At 43.0% G+C, this 19,250-nt stretch overlaps 2 protein-coding genes across 2 annotated transcripts; one reads left to right on the top strand and one right to left on the bottom strand.

Annotated features, from left to right (window-relative positions):
* The first annotated feature begins 737 nt into the window (after window positions 1–737).
* Window positions 738–12,311, top strand: TVP23A (trans-golgi network vesicle protein 23 homolog A). Its single transcript, XM_039560537.1, has 8 exons — window positions 738–841; window positions 2,213–2,556; window positions 2,644–2,722; window positions 6,640–6,784; window positions 7,744–7,833; window positions 9,409–9,534; window positions 11,110–11,239; window positions 11,647–12,311. Exons 1-8 carry the CDS (start codon window positions 738–740, stop codon window positions 11,703–11,705), a joined length of 1,077 nt encoding a protein of 358 aa, XP_039416471.1. The 3' UTR covers window positions 11,706–12,311.
* A 342-nt stretch (window positions 12,312–12,653) lies between these two features.
* On the bottom strand, window positions 12,654–18,192 carry NUBP1 (nucleotide binding protein 1). The gene is made up of 11 exons (XM_039560692.1): window positions 18,104–18,192; window positions 17,923–18,024; window positions 17,713–17,849; window positions 17,428–17,496; window positions 16,873–16,905; window positions 15,919–16,009; window positions 15,596–15,750; window positions 14,378–14,488; window positions 14,153–14,255; window positions 13,390–13,473; window positions 12,654–12,821 (listed from the first exon to the last, which is right to left on the bottom strand). Exons 1-11 carry the CDS (start codon window positions 18,129–18,131, stop codon window positions 12,769–12,771), a joined length of 966 nt encoding a protein of 321 aa, XP_039416626.1. The 5' UTR covers window positions 18,132–18,192; the 3' UTR covers window positions 12,654–12,768.
* Window positions 18,193–19,250: the final 1,058 nt, after the last annotated feature.

The following is a 19,250-nucleotide window of genomic DNA, read 5'->3' on the forward strand; positions in this document are numbered from 1 at the left end:
AGTTAGAACTCAGAAAAAGTGTTGAAAATAGGACATTTTGTTCTGTGAAATCCTCGAAAACACTGGAAGCTTCTAATGAGGTTTCACTTGGATGCATTTATTTAAAAACAAGGAAGAATTCTTTTCTAGTAAACCCCAAATGAAGAAATTATTGGTTTGACTCCTCTAGGGACCAAGGATTCTTTTGAGCTCTTAACTTGCTGTAAAAGAAAATGATGAGCCATAAAATACCTTGAATAATCACACAGCATAATTTCATATAGCTTTTTGGACAATTTACCAAAACCATTTGCACGGTACAGTGACAGTCTGCTGTGGGATTATCTAACAGACTTTGTTAGGAAAACAGATAATCCCTACAGTGAGCCAGTGGAGATAAGCACTAGAAGGAGGGAAAACTAAAGAAACATTTATCTGTTTTAAAATCAAAACACAAAACACAGATTCTGCTTCTTTTTCAGTTATTTCATCACTCAGGGAATCAGTTAGCAGCACCAGAGTAGTAAATCAGATACAGGCTAATTGTCACCTCTCCCATCGAGGTGCTGTTTTATCTGATAAGGGACATAGCGTACTTATTTTCTGCTGCCTTAGAATGAAAATGCAATGGCTTGGACAATACAGCACCATTACAGAATTACTAAATTCAAACTATCAGATTTGCTGGCAGAACTGCCCTGAGAGGTGCAAGAGGAGCTGCTGCAGGAGCTGAGGTGAATGAGCTGGCAGCCAGGAAGATGCAAGAGCTCCCTGCACTGCTGAAGGCTTCTGTCAGTGAGTTCCAGGAGCTGCTTCCAAGTCAGAAGCTGGCTGTGTTTGAGTTACTGTTACTATATGGCTTGTAAGCAGAAGTGTGTGTTGATACAGGAAATGAAATTGAGGTTAGCTTCAGGTATGTACATAATTATTTAATGTATCTCATGACAGCTCTCAAAGAGTTTGTATCTCCTTGGAGACTGAAACCCCACTTCAGTATTTTAATATTGTAGGCTATTGTGTGCCATCCCATCAAATTACAGCTTTTTAGTGGCAGTCTACTGCACTTACTAGCACATTGCACAAGTTGTTGTAACACTACCAAGGCCAAAATATGACAATCAAAATATTAACATCATTAGTACACCTTTCCTCCCTTACAATTATAATCCTACTAGGAACAGCTTACCAGTTTTTCTTACCTATTAGGGATTGCTTTGTGCAAGACTTTTTTAAGTCTTGCACAAAGCTGCTTTCCAGTTGATATTTTTGAAAAGTTCACCTCAGTAGCTTCTGTACTTACTCAACAGATACAATCTGGTTTAGTTAAATGTTTTAGAAAAGACTAGGGAGTTATTATTTTGCAGGCTTATTTAATGTTAGTAGCTAGTCAGATCTACACATGGCTGTGATTAATCAGATGTTCCTTGACCCTCTGTGATTTCATACTAAACTGTCCAGACTATTTCCCCCCATTATTGTGAAACCCTTACCCCTGTCCTGAAGTTTGGTTGTCTTGCTTCACTTCCTTAACTCTGCTGCATAATCCACCTGCATTTTTAATTAAGGCATGAAAAATTTTTATCATGGAATCATAGAATATCCTGAGTTAGAAGGGACCCATAAGGATCATTGAGTCCAACTTTTGGCCCTGCACAGGACAGCCCAAGAGTCACACCTTGAGAGTGTTGTCCAAACACAGAGCTCAAGAGCTCTGTCAGACTTGGTGCTGTGACGACTTCCCTGGGAAGCCTGTTCAGCGTCTGACCATCCTCTGGAGGAACAACCTTTTCCGAATATTCAACCTAAATCTCCCCTGACACAACTTCAGGCCGTTCCCTTGGGTCCTGTCACTGATCACTACAGAGAAGAGATCAGTGTCTGCCCCTCCACTTCCCCTTGTGAGGATATCGAAGAGCACACGGAGGTGTTCCCTCAGTCTCCTCCAGGCTGAACAAGCCGAGTGACCTCAGCTGCTCTAAGGGGCCGAGTTACCTCCACTGCACCAGTGGCACATCCACAGTGCTGTGGTGCTACCGCCTGCCCTCAGAGCTGTCCCCCCACAGCTGTCCCCCCCCACAGGCACTGGGCCGCTGGGAGCGGGGACAGCACTGGCCGGGCGGTGGGTGTGCGCCAAACGCGACACGCAGGTGTGCTCTCATGTTGGTACATACACATTCACCTTTCCCTCCACTCCTTCTTCCTTTCAGGGCTTGTATTCAGCATGAGACCCCAGCGACCGTGACGGGGCCGGTGCATGTGGCGAGCCCTCGGGGCGGACAGCTGACCGCGCTGAGGGCCGGGGGCGGCTGCGGCCCCTCACGCTGCCGCCCGGGGCACTGCCAACGCCCGCTCGGCCACTCTGGCCCCGGCCCGCGGCGGGAGGCGGCCACAATCACCCCAGGCCGGAGGGAGGAGCGGGTATCCCCGGGGTCTCCCGGGCGGTGCCCGGTGAGGCGCAGCCGCCGCGGCCTGTGGCGAGCGGCAGCGCCGCTCCAGCCCTGCAGGGCCGGGCCGGAGCCCGGCCCCTTTTCCCGGGGCCAGCCGGGGGTCCTGGAGCCACGGGCCGGGATGAAGCAGGTAGGGGCGGCGGGCGCTGCGGGCGGGGCGCGGCTCGGCTCGGCTCGGCTCCCCCGGGCCCTGCACGCTGACGGGCTCCCGCCGCAGGCGCTGGTGGACGACACCGAGGATGTGTCCTGGATTTCGGGAGCGAGGAGGAGCTGGCGCTGCGGAAAGCGCGGATCAGGTAACGGCGCGCAGGCTGCAGCATCGCGGCGCTCGGGCCCGGGCGGCCCTGGCTGTTCCGGTGTACAGAAAACTCCATTTAAACGCTTCATTCCGATTTTTACAGGGATGGTGGTCAAGCGCTGGAACAAGCTGCCCAGGGAGGTTGGGGAGCCCCCGTCTGGGAGATGCCCGGGCTGGAGCAGGCGAGGCCCGGCCTCACTGCCCGGCATCAGCCGGTCACTGGAAATGAAAACCTGACACACTCAACATCCCAAACCCCCAGCAAACAGTGCTTTAGTTAGAGATGGAGCAGTAGAGAGGGCTCTCATCTCCAGCAAAGCCCACTGTGCAGCAGTGCTCAGACATTGCAGTGCACGCCTGGCTGCAATAAAACTGTCATGATTTCCTACCACGGGATGTGATGTTGTGTGAAATATAAAATGTCTTATGCTTGTAGATGTTACCCAAGAAAACCCAAGCCGGTAACCCATCCCATTTGTCAGGCTAAGCAGTTTACCCTTGGGTTCCTCGTCAGAGGTGTCACTCTGCAGCTCTGGCCACACAGAGGTCCCAGGTGACAGAGCTGTTCAATCACTGGCTTTTGATGAATCTCCAGTCAAAGACTGTGAAAGGAAGAGTTTTATGTCAAAAGGAATTAGGCATGCACTGATCAATAATGTATATAATCAGCTGTGATTTAGATTGCTTTCTTCTACCTTGCCCCAGTATGGTCTGGTTCTTTACAATGATAATGCTTCTTGTAGGTGTAAACAAAGAAATATAATAGATGTTAAACCTGACACATTATCTGAGATAACAAGCAATTGTGTACCTTAACAATACAACTACTCTCTTTTACTAGTGTCTAGCAAAGCATTTCTGCCATTGCACTGCTTTGGACTTTGTAACTACTTGAGCCAGCCCTGACATAAGATTAACCTTCCCAGAATTGCCTTGGTTTTCCACCTTAGCAGCAGCACACATTTAAAATGAAGGTTTATATTTTGGTGCAGTCTTGGAGAACATAGCCTAAACGATTCAACTAAGCTGGGAAATACAGCTTAGAAGTACCTTGATCACATGAGCCACAGATTATGTCTGAGGGACCAGACTAGACGAAGCATGAAGTGAAACCACTCTGAAATGTTTGTAGGAGGGCCACAGCACCAGGCACTTTACTCTAGAGATCCTAGAGATTGCTCCTGGTTCATGCTACTCAGTAATACAGCACAGGTGAAGTATCAGCAAACCGTACTATTCTGTGATCCACTTTGTGTAGACATTGGTTTAATTAGAGACAGCTCTTTCTTGCCCTCAAGACAATATTAAAAGATGATGTTGTATTGAAAATTCATCTGCTATAGAATGCAGAAATGAAACTACTTACATTGGTCACACATGTTTGTTTTTATATTTCTGAAGAATCTTGTGCTAATGAGCCTGGAACACACCTAGGTGCTGCAAAATTTTCTTATCTTATTAGACAGCATAACAAGATGCCCTCTAATCATCATTTGTCTTTAACTTTATCCCAATTTCATGTATCTTGAACTTGTTTAGAATTTGCATAGGCTATGACAAATTGTGCTTTTGTGATTCTCTGAGGTGTGTGCAAAAAAGCTCCTTAAAAGCAAAAGGTTAGTGGCTACTTTCCTAAGAAATTGGAAAAGGATAACTTAAATTCATTGCAGTACCAGAACTTCGGATTTGGAAGTTGGGAGCATATGATTGCTTCTTTTACAAATCAGCCAGGAAACACAACGATCAAGCCAGAGAAGAGAGCCCATTTATTCAAAATTTGCCTCAATATGTTTTAAAATATCAGACAGAAAAAAACCCAAAAAACCCCCCAAAACCCAGCATGTATAGTGCTCCTGTGGCACTTCCGAGCAGGTACCTGGAATGATTCTCCTGTAGTTCACTGGCATAGCTTAGGTGTGACCCAAATTTGATTCTTTAACATGGAATGCAACTAAACTGATTACAGCTCATTCCTATCCTAACAGGCATCATGCTCACAAACTGAACAGAGGTTATTGTAACAAGGTAAATGGCAATCATTGAGTCTTAAGGCTCCAGTTCTACATTAATGGATGTTTAGATGCAACAGGAAAAGTAGAAGTCCAAGCAAGTGTGTTGCTGTGCTTTCAGGAGCAAATGTATAGCAAGCTGAGCCAGTGCAGAGTTGCAGTTTCCTTTATCCTTTCCATAGACTCAGTAAGTGCTTGGCACTGTAATAAATGAGAACTTCTTGCTCTTTTTTTTTTTTTTTTTAGTAAATACCCTTCAGTGTTTGATATTGGAACAAATTCAGCATCCAAACAGTAATGCTGTTGTAATCCAGTAATACTGCTGAATCTGCCTTCCAAAATGAAACATGACTTCTCCAAAGTTACTGCCACGTTTGAAGCACTGATCCATTAGACAAGCTCAGGCAACCCTGGTGTGCTTTGGGGTTGTGTTCTATGAAAGCTGCTCATGACACAAGGGTACCACTTACATAATGGATTCTTACATCTTCTTGACCAAGATCAAGGCTTGAAACAGCAAGGCACTGTCTGTTTTAGCCAGTTCACAACATCCCCTCCACCCACCTGTGGAAAAGCCCCTGTTGCTTAAAATGTCGCATGTTCAGTTCTAAGTCAGAAGAAGTTTTTGGAAAGTTCGAAGTTCTCATGGGCATGACCAGGAGTAAATATAAACTACAGCTGTGCATCATTCTGGCCTCTCCAGTCATGTGTGTATTACAAGTGCAGTATTGCCATTAGAGAAAGATAAACACCAGAACAGTTAAACAGCTATAGAGTAATATAACAAAAAGGATATTTAAGTTATAATAGTTATTATACTTCTATAACTATAATTTAAGTTTTTAATAAGGCAATTCTCGATATATGTCTCATTTTATTAAACACAGTAATAGAATAACATTTAATAGTTAAATAGTTGATTACACCCTAGGCCATGCTTTTGTTAATTGGCCATACTACTGTTAATTGTTCACAGAGAGGTAGGAGCTTAATGAGACAATTGTTGACTTAAATATCTTATTCAGATACTTTATTCACTAAGCTTCAAGGAAGAAGTTACTTAACTGCAAGAGCCTGTAGGTCATTCTCACTTTCAACTAATTAACACAAACAACTGTACAGAGTAAGATTTTTACTTGACATATTACCCTGAAAATTGTACTGTGCTCATTACAGGATTCTCCAGCCCGCCCATCCTACTATGCAGGCCAATATTCCATGTCACATAATTATTTCGCTGTAATTTCTCTTTCTTTTGTTACAGACAAAATTTTGTTCAATATAGGAAAAGCGTAAATACTAGTGAAGTTAATAAGCAATAATTCAGAAGAACTATTAGATTCCCAAATCATTCTGCCTGTCTAAAAGGAAGTGTTTGGGTTTAGACATTAAATAGGAAAGTTCATTTTGTCTTATAGCAAACAGCTACAATTTTTTTTTTCTTAGTTTTACAGTTCATATTTTGTTTTCCAAACTGTTCTGAAAGGCGTAAGAGCTTTTTCAATTCTTTTGGGCTTTGCAGTGTTGATTCATTTCATGAAACAGTGAGGATTTTATGGTACTGTGTTGCATGCAACCACTAAATTCCTTCACACAGTACCACAGAATCTGGTGAAAGGCTCCATATTTTGTTCTGTCTTTGAGAAAGTTTTGACAGGAACACCACATTTGTCTTTTAGCTTTAGACTAAAGTTTGGCTTTTGATATTACCATTGCTTTGATAATGAAGATATACACCAATATTATATATTTCAATAATATATATATTATTGAAATAATAGCAGCTTCAAACCAAAATACCATTATAAACTTGAAATAGCTGTGTTGTGCTACACTGTCACCAAGTACTGTAACATTCCTTCCCGTCCCATAACCTCATATATTCTCTGTGTTTTCTCTTTTCTAGGCACCCACTGGCCACCTTTTTCCACCTGTTTTTCCGAGTGAGTGCTATTGTTACCTACTTGTTCTGTGACTGGTTCAGCAACAGCTTTGTTGCCTGTTTTGTCACAATTCTCCTCCTTCTATCCTTTGACTTCTGGTCTGTCAAGGTAAGATGACCCTGAATAGTAATTACCTTGGAAAGTATTTTGTTTGTCATTAATTAAAACAAAAAAAGTGATTTTTTTTTTCAGTCAATGTTGTCAATTTGTATAATGTCAGATGTGACAAAAATACTGCAATCTGTTGATTTATTAAATGTCTAGCCCTTTTTAATGAAGATGTTCACATATTTTAGTTATTTAGCACCATGTTTTCTATGGCTGACTACTAAGGTCTACTAATATGGTGAGAAAATTGCTTTACCATATATAGATTTGTTTGTATGCTTTCCCCCATAAAAAAATTAATAAAAAAATTAAAGTAATACTGGTTTTCAGTAATGGATGCCCAAGGACATCCAGATCTGCAACCCTGTGCAGGGGCTACAGAAGACTCCTGAAAGCCCAGCTCTGGTGCCCTAATCCCATGCAGACAGGTGGGTCAGGCCAGCCCAGGATACAGGGACTCCACATGTGGAACAAGGCTTTTGTTTTGTAGAAGTGAAACACTGATGCACCTCCAGTATTCACCAGCTTCTGGTGTTGATCCAGGTGCAGAAATATTTTCTTGGTTTGTTTCCTTGATCCCACACAGCTTATTTGCTTGTCATTAATCTTCCATTTTTCAGTGTGTTTTTGTTCTCAGTATTCCTCTTTTACTGAGGAAATTTGTTTATTGGGTGTTTGTCCAATTAATGGACTTGAAAAAATATAACCTATAATATCTTATCTAAATAAGTGCTATTGTGCTAATGATCATATTGAAAGAGAACAGGCCTCTAAATTTGTAACTTCACCCATCGTTAATGGCTGTTGTACCCAAGCTGGCACAGGTTTTAGAAGTAATTTTAGTATTTGATAAAGATGATTTTTGAACATGCTTGTCTTTTTAATTTTTTCTATTTTAACTGTTATACTGACAAGTGACTTGTGCTACTGATTCATGCAAATAATGGTTTCATCACTAGAATGTGACAGGAAGACTCTTGGTTGGTTTGCGTTGGTGGAACCAGATTGATGAAGATGGAAAAAGTCACTGGATGTTTGAAGCAAAAAGGGTAAATATATTAATAGAAGTAGGCACAGGGCAAACAGAATCCATAGGACATTTGTAAAGCTGATACCAAGTCAAATAGAGTAACAAATAGAGCACCTTTGTAACAGTTACTTTTTATCCAGCTTCCATAGAAAACAATGTCAGTATTCAGGTACAAGCACTGGTTTGTCACATCCTGGAAGCATTCAGGGCAAAACAGGTCTCACAACATTGTCGCCATATGGATCAGCAGAATAAATATTACCGTGGTGCTATAGGTAGGAAATGTTTCTGGCAGTTCTGCTTTATTTTCTAGTGAGAATATCTTGTAATAAACACATCTTCCCATAGATAATCCCAACACAGAATCCTCTTCAGGAAAGATCTATGTGGAAACCAATGCTGAACAGTTCAGATTTAGTATTTTGAAGTTAATATTTTATTCACATTCGTGGAATATGGTGGGAAAGAGAACCTGGATCACAGAGCATTCTGATACTGCCAGTGCCCCTCAAACACACTGAGGGGAAAAAAAAAAAGCCCTACAGAATGGTATTTGGCATCACTGCCAGAGTCAAGGCTCAGGGTTTTGCTCTCACTTGTTGACATTCTCTCTGCAGTCCCACTGAGCCCGGCAGAGCAGCATCCAGGCGCTGCTCACCGGGACTTTCTTTGGAGCCCTCCCGCCGTGTCCCCAGCCCGGGCGGGCTGTCTCGGTGTGCGGGGCTGCAGTGCCCTCTGCAGCGCCCTCTGCAGCCTCGGCTGCGGCTCCAGGGTGTCCCGAGCAGGGAACACAAATTAATGTGCTTCCTGTACGTGTAAGGGAGGCCTGAAGACAGAATAGAGGAAACTCTGCACAAAAGAATACATGGAAAATTCAATACACTGAAAATCAACTAAAAACCTTTTCAGTTTTCAGAGTGGAAGAGTCCAGAAGGTTTTCTTTTCCAGCTGTGATGCTTCTGTTTCAGAAGTTGGCTCTAGAAGTTGTGGAGAAGTCTGAAGGTTGGAGTGAGATTTTGAATTTTGGAAAGATCAGAACCTTGTGAACAATCCTCTTGTTTCAGGGATTTTTTTTGTTCTTTTTTAAGTGATGAGTGATGAGCCCCACAGTGTACATAGAGACATGTGAGTTGTGCTGACCTGAAGAAATCTGTAAGCAGGGCATGCAGGCTGCCTCTTGCAGGTACAGTGTCCCCAACACTAGCATGATACAAGAGGCATTTTCAAAGCCACAGTTCTTCATTCATGGAATGTCAGCAGAGTTCAGAAGCAAAACCCAAGTATTAGTTTATACAGTAGGAAAATAAGCTTCATGCAAGATTTAAATTAAGCTAAGATACTGCATCTTTTTAGGAAAATGTACAGAAATGTGCACTTTTATGAGAATTCTGGTCTGAACTAGAACCAACTGATAAATCCTATGGATGAAAATGCTGTTGTGTACAGTAGGGCATCAGGAAGGAGACTGTGCATGAGCTACTTCTCAGTTAATCTTCTTCTATGCATATCATAAGTGAAATCTTCCTCCTCTGTTCATTTGTCATTTATTGTGGGTTTTGACTTTGTGACCAATAGTCTCAATTTTTTCTTCCAGGTGCCTACAATAGCTGCCTCAACTGAAACTGAAGCCCGAATCTTTTGGCTCGGTCTTATCATCTGCCCAGTGATTTGGACAACGTTTTTCTTTAGCACCTTGTTCTCCTTGAAGCTGAAATGGCTGGTGAGTCAGGGGGTACTGAAGACAATCTTGGTAGAGGAAGAACCCAGATGTTAGTTTTGAACCAAATCTTCCAACAGTACAAAAATTCCACCAGCAGCTTCAAAGAATCCTGAGGACTTTCCTGCCGTCAAGGCCTGCACTCTGGAATGGATTGGTAATTTTTAGCTGCACTTCTACTGGGTTATCAGATGTCAGCTCCTTCATCTAGAGGACCCCAAGTAGTGGGCAAAATTATGGGCTTCTTTTTTAACTGTAGCAACTTACTCTTCCCCAATTTATTTCAGTCAAATGAAACTAATAGGAGTGGACAAAGAATGAACCAGTGTTGTTGGTTTTCAGGATTTTAGGTCTCCTGGGAACTTAAATGTACTTACTCTTAAAAGTAAGGATTTTAGATCTCTGGTACCATTCCCTTTTGAAAGAAACAGCATCATTAGTTCTTAACAACTTGATAAATTGAGCTATAAGTAAGTATTTTATAATTACTCTACTTACAAGTCATCTACTTAAAAAAACCCCCAACACTTTTTTCTAACTATAAGAGGAAATTTACCCCATATATTCATTACATGAAGATATTTTTGTCTATGAAATTTTCACATTTTCCCCTGTAAACATTAAGTGCTTGGATAATTGCTGCACTATTCATTCTGTCAATTTCCCAGCCATGCTCAGTACCATTTCTTAATTCAATTTGAAGAGATAAAAAGCACCTCCAACATGTGCAGCTACATAACCAGTAACAGCCAAGATTGCATATTATTATTCAATTAAACAAGAAATTCAGCTATGGGCATGAATCAATTGCTAATCATTAACTGCTTTCTGGTGCCCCTAAACAAGCAAAAGTTAAAATTAAACCAGCACTTTGTTCATAGCTCCACCTTTATTTTTGAAAAGCAGATTGTTTGCTGAGCCAAAAGCTGCTTGGAGACAGAACTCTAACTGGCACAGGGGGCAGGTTGCCCAGGTGCTTGTAAAAGGCAAGTTAGACAAATGAAGTAAGATCACTTCTGGGAAACTGGTTCTGAAGGCTAAGAGAAACATTTTTATCAGTTACTGCATTAGTCCACCTGCAGCTAAGCCTGACACACCACAAACAGCTGACTATTTTCACTGCACATCAATGCTAGATAAGGAATCCTGTCTATGGATGCTCTTTATAAATCTGTAAAGTGTAGAGCTTATTTGTACAAGTTGTTTGTTAGCTAAACAGGCTGGCAGGTGTGCCATGTATCTGGATGTAAAACTTTTAAATATGAATGGGGCTTAAAAGAAGTGAAATGTTTCTGGCACTGGGGGAGTAGGTCCTTTTTTTGAGTAAGTGCTTTAAGGAAAGTAATGAAGTCTTTCAAGAGACAGAGTGACAAAACTGGTATCGGTGTTTTGATAAAAAGAGGTATTTTGTGGAAAGGAAGTATTGTGTTTGATGTGATTGGAGGTCTTTGAAGGCCATTTATTATTGTGCTCTTACCGCACATGTTTATCTGGATAGTGTTTACCCACACGTGTATATCCCACACAGTCAATGCGTAGCCGTGGATTTGTCCCTGCTGAACTCTTGTTTGTCCACAGGCTCTCGTGATTGCTGGGATCTCCCTCCAGACTGCTAATTTATATGGCTACATCCACTGCAAGTTAGGGGGACAAAAAACCAGCAGCAGAGTAACTTCAAGGTTGTTTGGCACTGCAGATGTTCCCAAGAGTAAGTACTGAGCTTCAGCCCGTGGGGTAGCACAGGCCAACCTGCCTCTCATGGCTGGTGCTGGCTCTTCTCAGCTCTCAGTTCCTGCAGTGAGTCCAGGGTGATCCTGATTATCCACCAAGCCTCTGGCAGTGTCACATGGAAGGGCCATACCCCAGGTCACTTTGCTCCATGTTTGGAAGCCGGCTGAACTCCACAACTGAGCTGCTTCCAAGCTTCAGGAAGAATGTCCTTAAGTTAAATCCTTGGAGTTACTATAATTCTAATGCCTCTTAATGCCAGCTTAAGCACAGCTGGAAGAACCATCTTCAACCCTCAGGCTTCCAGCTGGCAGCTCCCTGCTTTTGTAAGAGATCCCTGTGTCCCAGGTTATGCTTACAGCCACATGTGCTCTGTTCCCTCAACAGGACAGAGCAGAATTTCAGAAGATGGCAGTGAAGAACATGGGAAGACAGGCACTAGGTAACCAAACCAGGAAGAGCTAAAGGATGAGCAGTAAACAAAGTAATTCATGAAAGCTGTTCTTCATGGGAAGATATTTAGATAAAGCTCTTATAGAATTATGCCTGCATGAAATAAAGTCATTTGTGTTTGAGTCTTTAGCTCCTGGAAGGTTTAAAGCCTTTGTTACTTAAAAGCTTCACCAAAAAGTTGTTTGTTTGAGCACAGACAGTGCTCATGGTTTACACGGAGCATGCTGCTTTCAGAAAAGTTATCAACTAACCTCAAATTGCTGGATTATCTTAACCAAGAATTACGTGTAATGAAAAGACAATGCTAATTTGTTTAACTTTGGAACTACAATAAACAAAATCAAACTGCCTTTCCCTCTTGTACACTATACTGATTTTGCAGAGCTTTGAAATTACAATCCCAAAGGGCCTCTTAGTTATTAAAGATACTGAATGCTTATTTTTTAATGTTCAGGCTTTTGGCTAAATAGAATAAAACAAAAGTCAGGTACCGTGTTCACATACTACTTGTGTGAAGCTGGCAGTTATGTAGAATTAAAACATTAATCTTGTTTTGACACCTGTAAAAAAATAAATAAAGCAATGCACTGATACTGTAATACTACTGTGGCTTTCCCACTTTTTCACTGAAAGGAGACACTTAAGTGATGTTATTCAGGGAGAGAGAACGGGCATTACAGCTCACCCTTGTGCAGCAGGCAGGATAAAGGCTGCTGCACATGCTCCAGTGTCAACCTAGCATATTTTATATTCAACCTCCTAAATAAAATGTGTTTTGTATACTCACATCTTCAGCTGCTACTTTCAAAGTCAGGTTATTGGTACCATGACACTGGAGGCAGAATGCACTTGATAATCCAGATGCAGACTCCCTTTCACAGCTTTCTAGTGAGGGAAGAACTACAAGAATCTTGAACTACTGGAAAAAACAAAGGTGAGCCTTTATATTAAGAATTTATTTGCAGTATACAAAAAGAATACATTCCTTTATTAAATCAAGGCATAAGTTACTTTTCTATAATTAAACATGAACTACATTTTTATTCCATTTACAGATTACATTATCTTTTCTTCTTGAAAATGGTGTTGTTCACAGTATTCCTGAATTCCTGTAAAGATGGAGAAAAAGTAATATAAGTACTATTTCAGCTGTACATCAGGAGTTTGTTGTTGCTACATCTGTCCCCTGTGGGTACAAATATCTGAAGCTGGGCCTTCATTACACTGGAAGTGGCTTTAGGTATTTCCCAGCAGTATTTTTAAACAGCACAGCAGCAGCTCTTTAGGGAGTTTTTGCATAATGACAGTTAGAAGTGGAGGCATTGATCAGTCAGCTGCATCCCACTGGGTTATGGTAAGCACCCCTCCACACACCTGCTAGAGAGGCTCAGAAGCTTTCTCTGAGCACCCCATCTTCTCTGAAAATGAAAGTCTGACTTCTATGAAGTCAAACATTGAAACCAGTTATCAAATACAATTCTGTTACCACTTTAAAAGCCAGTCAGAAGCGATGCCCAGAAGCAAACATGGTCTTTGCACCTGTTACTTTCAGAACTGCTGTGCACCTCTCCTGATTTTATTTGTGGCAGAGTAACAGAAGCCTGTTTAACACCTTTGTATATTGCAGCAGTGCTCGGAACCGAGGGGATTAATTTGCACAGTGATTCTCAGACTCACTTTGAATGATATTCCTGTAAGATAATGTAGCTGGAGACTCGGGTGCTTCAGCCAGGAAAGACTGGCCTTTGTCACAACTTTTTCCTTGAAAGACAGAGAAAAACACAGAAGCAAAGCAACAGGAAAAGATGAGCTTTACTTTTTTTGGCCTTTACCCTGTTTCAGTTACACTTTTTCAAACAGCCACCTGCATCTATTCCTTTTAGGAAGTCCTGCTGTCAGTAATAGGACTAGAAATACAGTTTGACAGAGGAATAGTACTAGCAGAAACCTTCAGTTGGGAGTGCTGAGCTGCTCCTTGATGTCATTAATTCAGGTATTAATTGGTAACAGCTAGTGGGCAAAGAACCATGCATCCTCATGACCCACAAGACAATGTGGGCAGTACCAGTAACTGTAACTGTAAGGTTTTAATGCTTAACTTCTAAAAAATATTCTTCTTTGAAGTGGTTATGGTTTTAGTCAGTCTGCATTTCCAGGTTATTACACCAAAGAGAAAGACATGTTGTATTTCAAGTACAATTACAAAGCTGAAAAGATGCAGCATGTAATCTTAAGTGATTAAGGAAAAGTTAAGGAAATTACCACAGCACTTCCCTCATTCAACATCATGCTATGTCATAGTTCCAGTGACTTTTGATTCAAAAAAACATTCTGTCTAAAAGTGCTAAGAGACATCAGTGCCCACATCAGGGTTTTCCAGTAGTAATATGAGTACAGGAGGAACTATTTGCTTTAAGTGCAGTGCAGTAAGTAACTTTACCTATCTGTGGATCCAGAGGCACTTTACCCAGGAGGGAAACATTCAAGTTCTGGCACATCTTCTCCGCACCGCCAGTAGTTGGGGGAAAGATCTGAGATTCATTCTGGGACAACATGAAAATTAGAGTTAAAATACTGCAATTCAGAGAGTAAGGCATTTTTGGAGCAATGTTTGATATCCAAACAATGCCACAGAAGAAACACTGTAATACACAGCCAGCCTTACCTTACACTTTGGACACACAAAGCCACTCATGTTCTCCACAACACCTATGATGGGCAGCTTCACTTTGCGGCAGAAGTTGATCTCCTTCCGAACATCCTGAAGTGACACTTCCTACAAATATTAGCAAACTCTGGTATTTCAACTGTAATATTTCATGCTGAATCCATTCAGTTACCTCCTTAGAGCTAATTTATAATGAATTATTACTGCTGTCTTAATATTTTTAGGAGTACAAACCTGTGCTACGAGCTCTATCAACAATTCTAGGAGTAGCAACAGAGCAGGTACAACAGCTCAAGCCTATTGGATGTGGTTGTTTTGAAATCTGACTCTAGTCAAGATGCACCCATATTTATGTTTTATCTCCTATGTTTATCTCATATCTTCTTTAAATGCAACTTTTTCACATTTTCATTTTACAGAAGGACCCTTGGTATTCTCCACAGAGTGAGGACAAGAACCACCAGGCTTATACTTGTTACCTCTTTTCAAATTACATATAAAGTATCTTATCCTCTCCTCAGAGTTTTCACATATATGACTGACCTCATTCATTCTCCTGTTCTCTTCTTCTTCCTTCACCACCTCTCTGGTATTGTCCTCAACACTTCACTTCCTTTATGTGTTATCCTTTCAGCTGTTGTGGAAATACTTTGTATCCTGTACTGGTTTAATCTCCTGTTCCTTTCCAAACCAGACATGAAAACCTCTATTTGAACTGGCTGTGTTTTTAGTTTCAGCTTTCCAGGGCTGATTTCTCTTTTAAAAATGCGCGTGACAAAACTGCCTACTTTGGTGGGTCACCTGGAGGTGACAGGCTACTTCACAGGTGTCAAAGAGTGCACAGCTTACCACTTAAAAACAAAGCTTCTTAGGGAGATTCTTCTGAACATTAAGCCATTGGTGAGTAAATGACACATCCACAATGATGTGAACTCTCATTCTGAAGGAGGAAGTGAAACACTGCATTTCCTTTCACCACACACATCACAACAGCTTTTGATTGTGAACTGCTGTGGTTCAGTGACCGACTTGGATCCCCAACCAGCTCCACTGAGACACCCACCTAATCCACAGACCAGCCAGTTGCAGGCACAACACAACAAAGTAATTTCTCTAAGATTCTGTACCCTTAGATTTCTGTGAAATCAACAGCCTGTAACCCAAGGACTGCCTTTCACTGCCATGATGCTTCCCCAGTAGAATTCTGGCTCATACCTGGGGGGTGGTGACAATGACAGCGCCGTCGATGCGGGTGGCACTGAGGTACTGCACGATGGACAGGTGCTCATCTGATGTTCCTGGGGGCGTGTCCACGATCAGGTAATCCACTTCACCCCAGTCCACATCACGCAGAAACTGCTTGATCAGCCCTAGAGGAAAGGATAAGAATGTGGAAGAGAAAAGGTATCTTCCTGTATTTCCAACTTCAGGGTCTTAGCTTACTACCCTATCTTTACATTATTAAACGAGATCATGATATTTACGTACTTGAAACCTTTCAAGGATGTAAATTACTGTTGAAAACACTCAATACGTACCATTCTTTTTTGGTCCTCTCCATATGACAGCATCATCAGGACTACTAAGCAAGAACCCCACTGACATGACACCTAAGTTTTCTTCAACATACTGAAGGAGAAGTAGAGAAACAGAACAGTGAAGAAAGAGTAGAGAAACCAACTCTGAACCTCTATTTTACAAAAAAAGCAGGTGAGGGGGAGGACATTAATGAAAAAAAAGGCAGGGAACCTTATCTTTTATCCTAGGGCATTAAAAACTGCTTCTTGTGCAACACTCACCAACTACACTAAGACTGAAAAAATGGAATTCTTACAGCAGTTTATGGAATCACTGGAGACAATGTAAGGATAAAAGCAGCTTTCCCTCTCAGCACCAGCTGCCTTTCTAACAGCATGCACACTACAGGTGATCTTCAGACAACCAACACTCCTACAAGTCCTTCTCTGCGTTTTCTAAAGATTAATAAGGTTTTTCTTGGGTGCAAGATACTTCTTGGCTGACACACTACACAGCTGCACGACACCCAAAAATAACAAACCTGAGTGACTTATATTTATTGCCCATAGTAGCAAAGCCAGTAAACATAAGATAATAAAACTATTTTAGAAATATAGTATTACTGTTGTTAACAAAAGAAATTTAACACTCTGATCTAAATAGTCTATATCCCAATTCTGTATGACATGCATCTCAATTTTATAGATCTATTCTATATTCTATTAAATCAGGATATATATTCTACAGCATTCTCTAGATATTCTATAGAACATGGATATAGGCTATATAGATCTTTAGAATCTGGACATATAGACTCTATGTCCCATATCTGTAGATTCTACAGAATCTGGATATTGAAGTCATTAGATAACAGGAGTACCCCCTGCTCCTCCCTCACTCATTTTTCACTGTAGAAGATGGTGCCCAACCCAAAAACACGCAATGAACTTTCTGAAACAGCTGCACCGACTCACCACTGGAGACCACCCAGATCCACTCTGGTGAACCTGAAAATTAAAGTGATACACAAAAGTTGCAATAGAAATAAATACAGATGTTACATAAAACATGAACAAGTCAAACCTGGGCAAAGAGCTCTCCTGCCTGCAGGAACAATCCTGCTTTATTGGGGCAGTTGAGGTAAAAACTGCAGGAGCACCAGATCTTCAATAATAAGTGAACAATAACTGTTCAACCCTTATGCAAGTTTACTGATTACTTTCTGTATTTTTAAGAAATATTCAAAGGCTGATAAAGCGCATCATGCTAATACTAGTCAAGTTTCAAGTTGTCAGCATAATGTGGCTGGTATGCAATGAAAGTTGGTTTGCAGACCTGCTCATCCTGAAAGCAGATGACTATTTTGCAAAATATATTATGCTGAACTTCTCCATCTCACCTCATTTCCCTACCATTGCACTGTCCCACATTTCCCATTATGCACTTCTTTTAGAAGTGTATAAGGAGCCTAAATATGCTAATGAAAAACTGAGAAGAAATCCCTTAAACATGTCTGAACGTTCACTCACCTGTTCTCCTTCTAGACCCATCATTTTAGGGATTGACGGCCCACAGATATCTATGTCCAGCAGAGCAACCTGGAAAACAAACCAGCCAACCTGCCCCACTGGAAATAAGGTAGCACAGGGCTGTCTCCAAAGGCGATCTCATGCAATAAAATCACTCCAACGGGGTTCCCACAGGAAAGTCAAACCTCAACGAGCAGGGGCGCACGATCGGTACCTGCCCGCAGGTGCTCGGCCCTGCCCGCTCCGGGTCCCCCACCGCCCGTCCTCTCCCCGCCCTCTGCCCACCTGCTTGGTCTCGTCGGCCGCCAGCCCGTGCGCCAGGAGGGCACTGAAGGTGCTCTTGCCCACGCCGCCCTTGCCGGACAGCACCAGCACCGTGTGCCGCACCGCCCGCAGCCGCGCCCGCAGCTCCGCCGCCTCCGCTGCGGAGACACCGCTCCGTCAGCGCATCCCCACCGCGCCCCCGAGCCCCCCCCTCACGGCCGCTGCACTCACCCGGGTCCGGCCCGGCTGCGCCGGCCGCGCACAGCCGCTGGTTGGGGCATCCCTGACAGGCGGCCGCCCTGCCCGCCTGGGCGCTGCCGGTCCCGGGGCACTCTGCAAGGGACAGCGAGAGCTGGGCCGCGAGCGCCGCGGGCGGGGGACTCGTCCCGCCCCGTCCGGCCCCGCTGCTCACCCTCCGGTGCGCCCGGCGCCTCCGCCATAGCGCTGCGTCACTTCCGCCGTCACTTCCGGGAGCGGGGCCTCGGGCCCGCGGTGCCCAACCGCTGCCGCCAGGGGGCGCTGCCGCCGCCGGGCTGTGCCTCGGGGCCGTCCGGCCGTGCGAACAGCCCGTCCGTGGCCCGCGGCAGAGGCGCCTCTGACAGCGGCGTGCTTTTAAAGCCAGGGTGGAATTTCTCCACTAGAACTGCTTTAGGCAGAAGCAATTGACAAGGAACGGCACGGAACCATCCCGGTACCGCAGCCTGAGTGTTCCCGGTGCCGACCCGCCCCGGGGCTGTGGGCCCGTACCCCGCTCGGCCGCTGGAAGCTCCAGCGTTGAGCCAGCTCCCGGCTGTCCCGCTGCCAGGGAAAGTATTACACAGTAATGCACTTCACAACTGGAGAGCTTCACAAGTTTCATACCCAGGAGATTACGTATCATTCCAGTAGGATCGCGCTGTTGCGGTATTTCATGGCAATTCTGAGTATATTAATTCTGTATCTTGCTGGTAGGCAATTTCCATTAATTTCATGGGTACACTTATTTGGAAGATTATACTGCCTTAACTTGGCCAATCAACTTCTGAGCAATTAGATAGTCACTGTTCTTGGTATGTAAAAAATAATAAAATAATTTTCCACGCCAAGGAAGTGTGCACCAGCTTGTGATGCAGTCTGGACCCCATTCCTGGCCACATTATCCTAGTCACTGCTCCCTGCCTCTCTCCCATGGCTGCCTGAGCACAGCCCTGTCCTCTCTGCCGCTCCTGACATCACACCCTAAGTGCTGTAAAAAGGATATTTTCCTGATCCGAGCACATTTGGGAGTCTCAAGTACTCCCATTTCTGACTGGTTAGTCCCAAAACTTGTTTGTTTTAACATACAAGTGTGTAAGTTATTGTTTGAGGTGGTCTCACCTTGGAAATAGAAAAGAGTATCTGGCAATATTTGGAAAGGTACCAGCACATCCTGGTGTTAAATCTTTATTTTTGAGAGAAATATACTGCAAAGTTATCTTTTTTTGGGACACAGCACTTCAACAACTGCAAGCTTTTTAGAAAGAACACTCTGGGAATTAAAAAAAAGAACCAAGCCAAACATAAAACCAGTAACTGTCCAC

Source organism: Corvus cornix, chromosome 14, assembly GCF_000738735.6.
Source record: "Corvus cornix cornix isolate S_Up_H32 chromosome 14, ASM73873v5, whole genome shotgun sequence".
Lineage (NCBI taxonomy): Eukaryota > Metazoa > Chordata > Aves > Passeriformes > Corvidae > Corvus > Corvus cornix.

Excerpts from the sequence above, each read along its gene's own strand:
- TVP23A (XM_039560537.1), top strand. The coding sequence starts at position 738 with ATGCAAGAGCTCCCTGCACTGCTGAAGGCTTCTGTCAGTGAGTTCCAG. Across the intron at positions 2,557-2,643 it reads CACGGGCCGGGATGAAGCAG|GCGCTGGTGGACGACACCGA; the intron begins GTAGGGGCGGCG and ends CTCCCGCCGCAG. Across the intron at positions 9,535-11,109 it reads CCTTGAAGCTGAAATGGCTG|GCTCTCGTGATTGCTGGGAT; the intron begins GTGAGTCAGGGG and ends GTTTGTCCACAG.
- NUBP1 (XM_039560692.1), bottom strand. The coding sequence starts at position 18,131 with ATGGCGGAGGCGCCGGGCGCACCGGAGG. Across the intron at positions 17,497-17,712 it reads CGGCCGACGAGACCAAGCAG|GTTGCTCTGCTGGACATAGA; the intron begins GTGGGCAGAGGG and ends TTTGTTTTCCAG. Across the intron at positions 13,474-14,152 it reads GCCTCTGGATCCACAGATAG|GAAAAAGTTGTGACAAAGGC; the intron begins GTAAAGTTACTT and ends CTGTCTTTCAAG.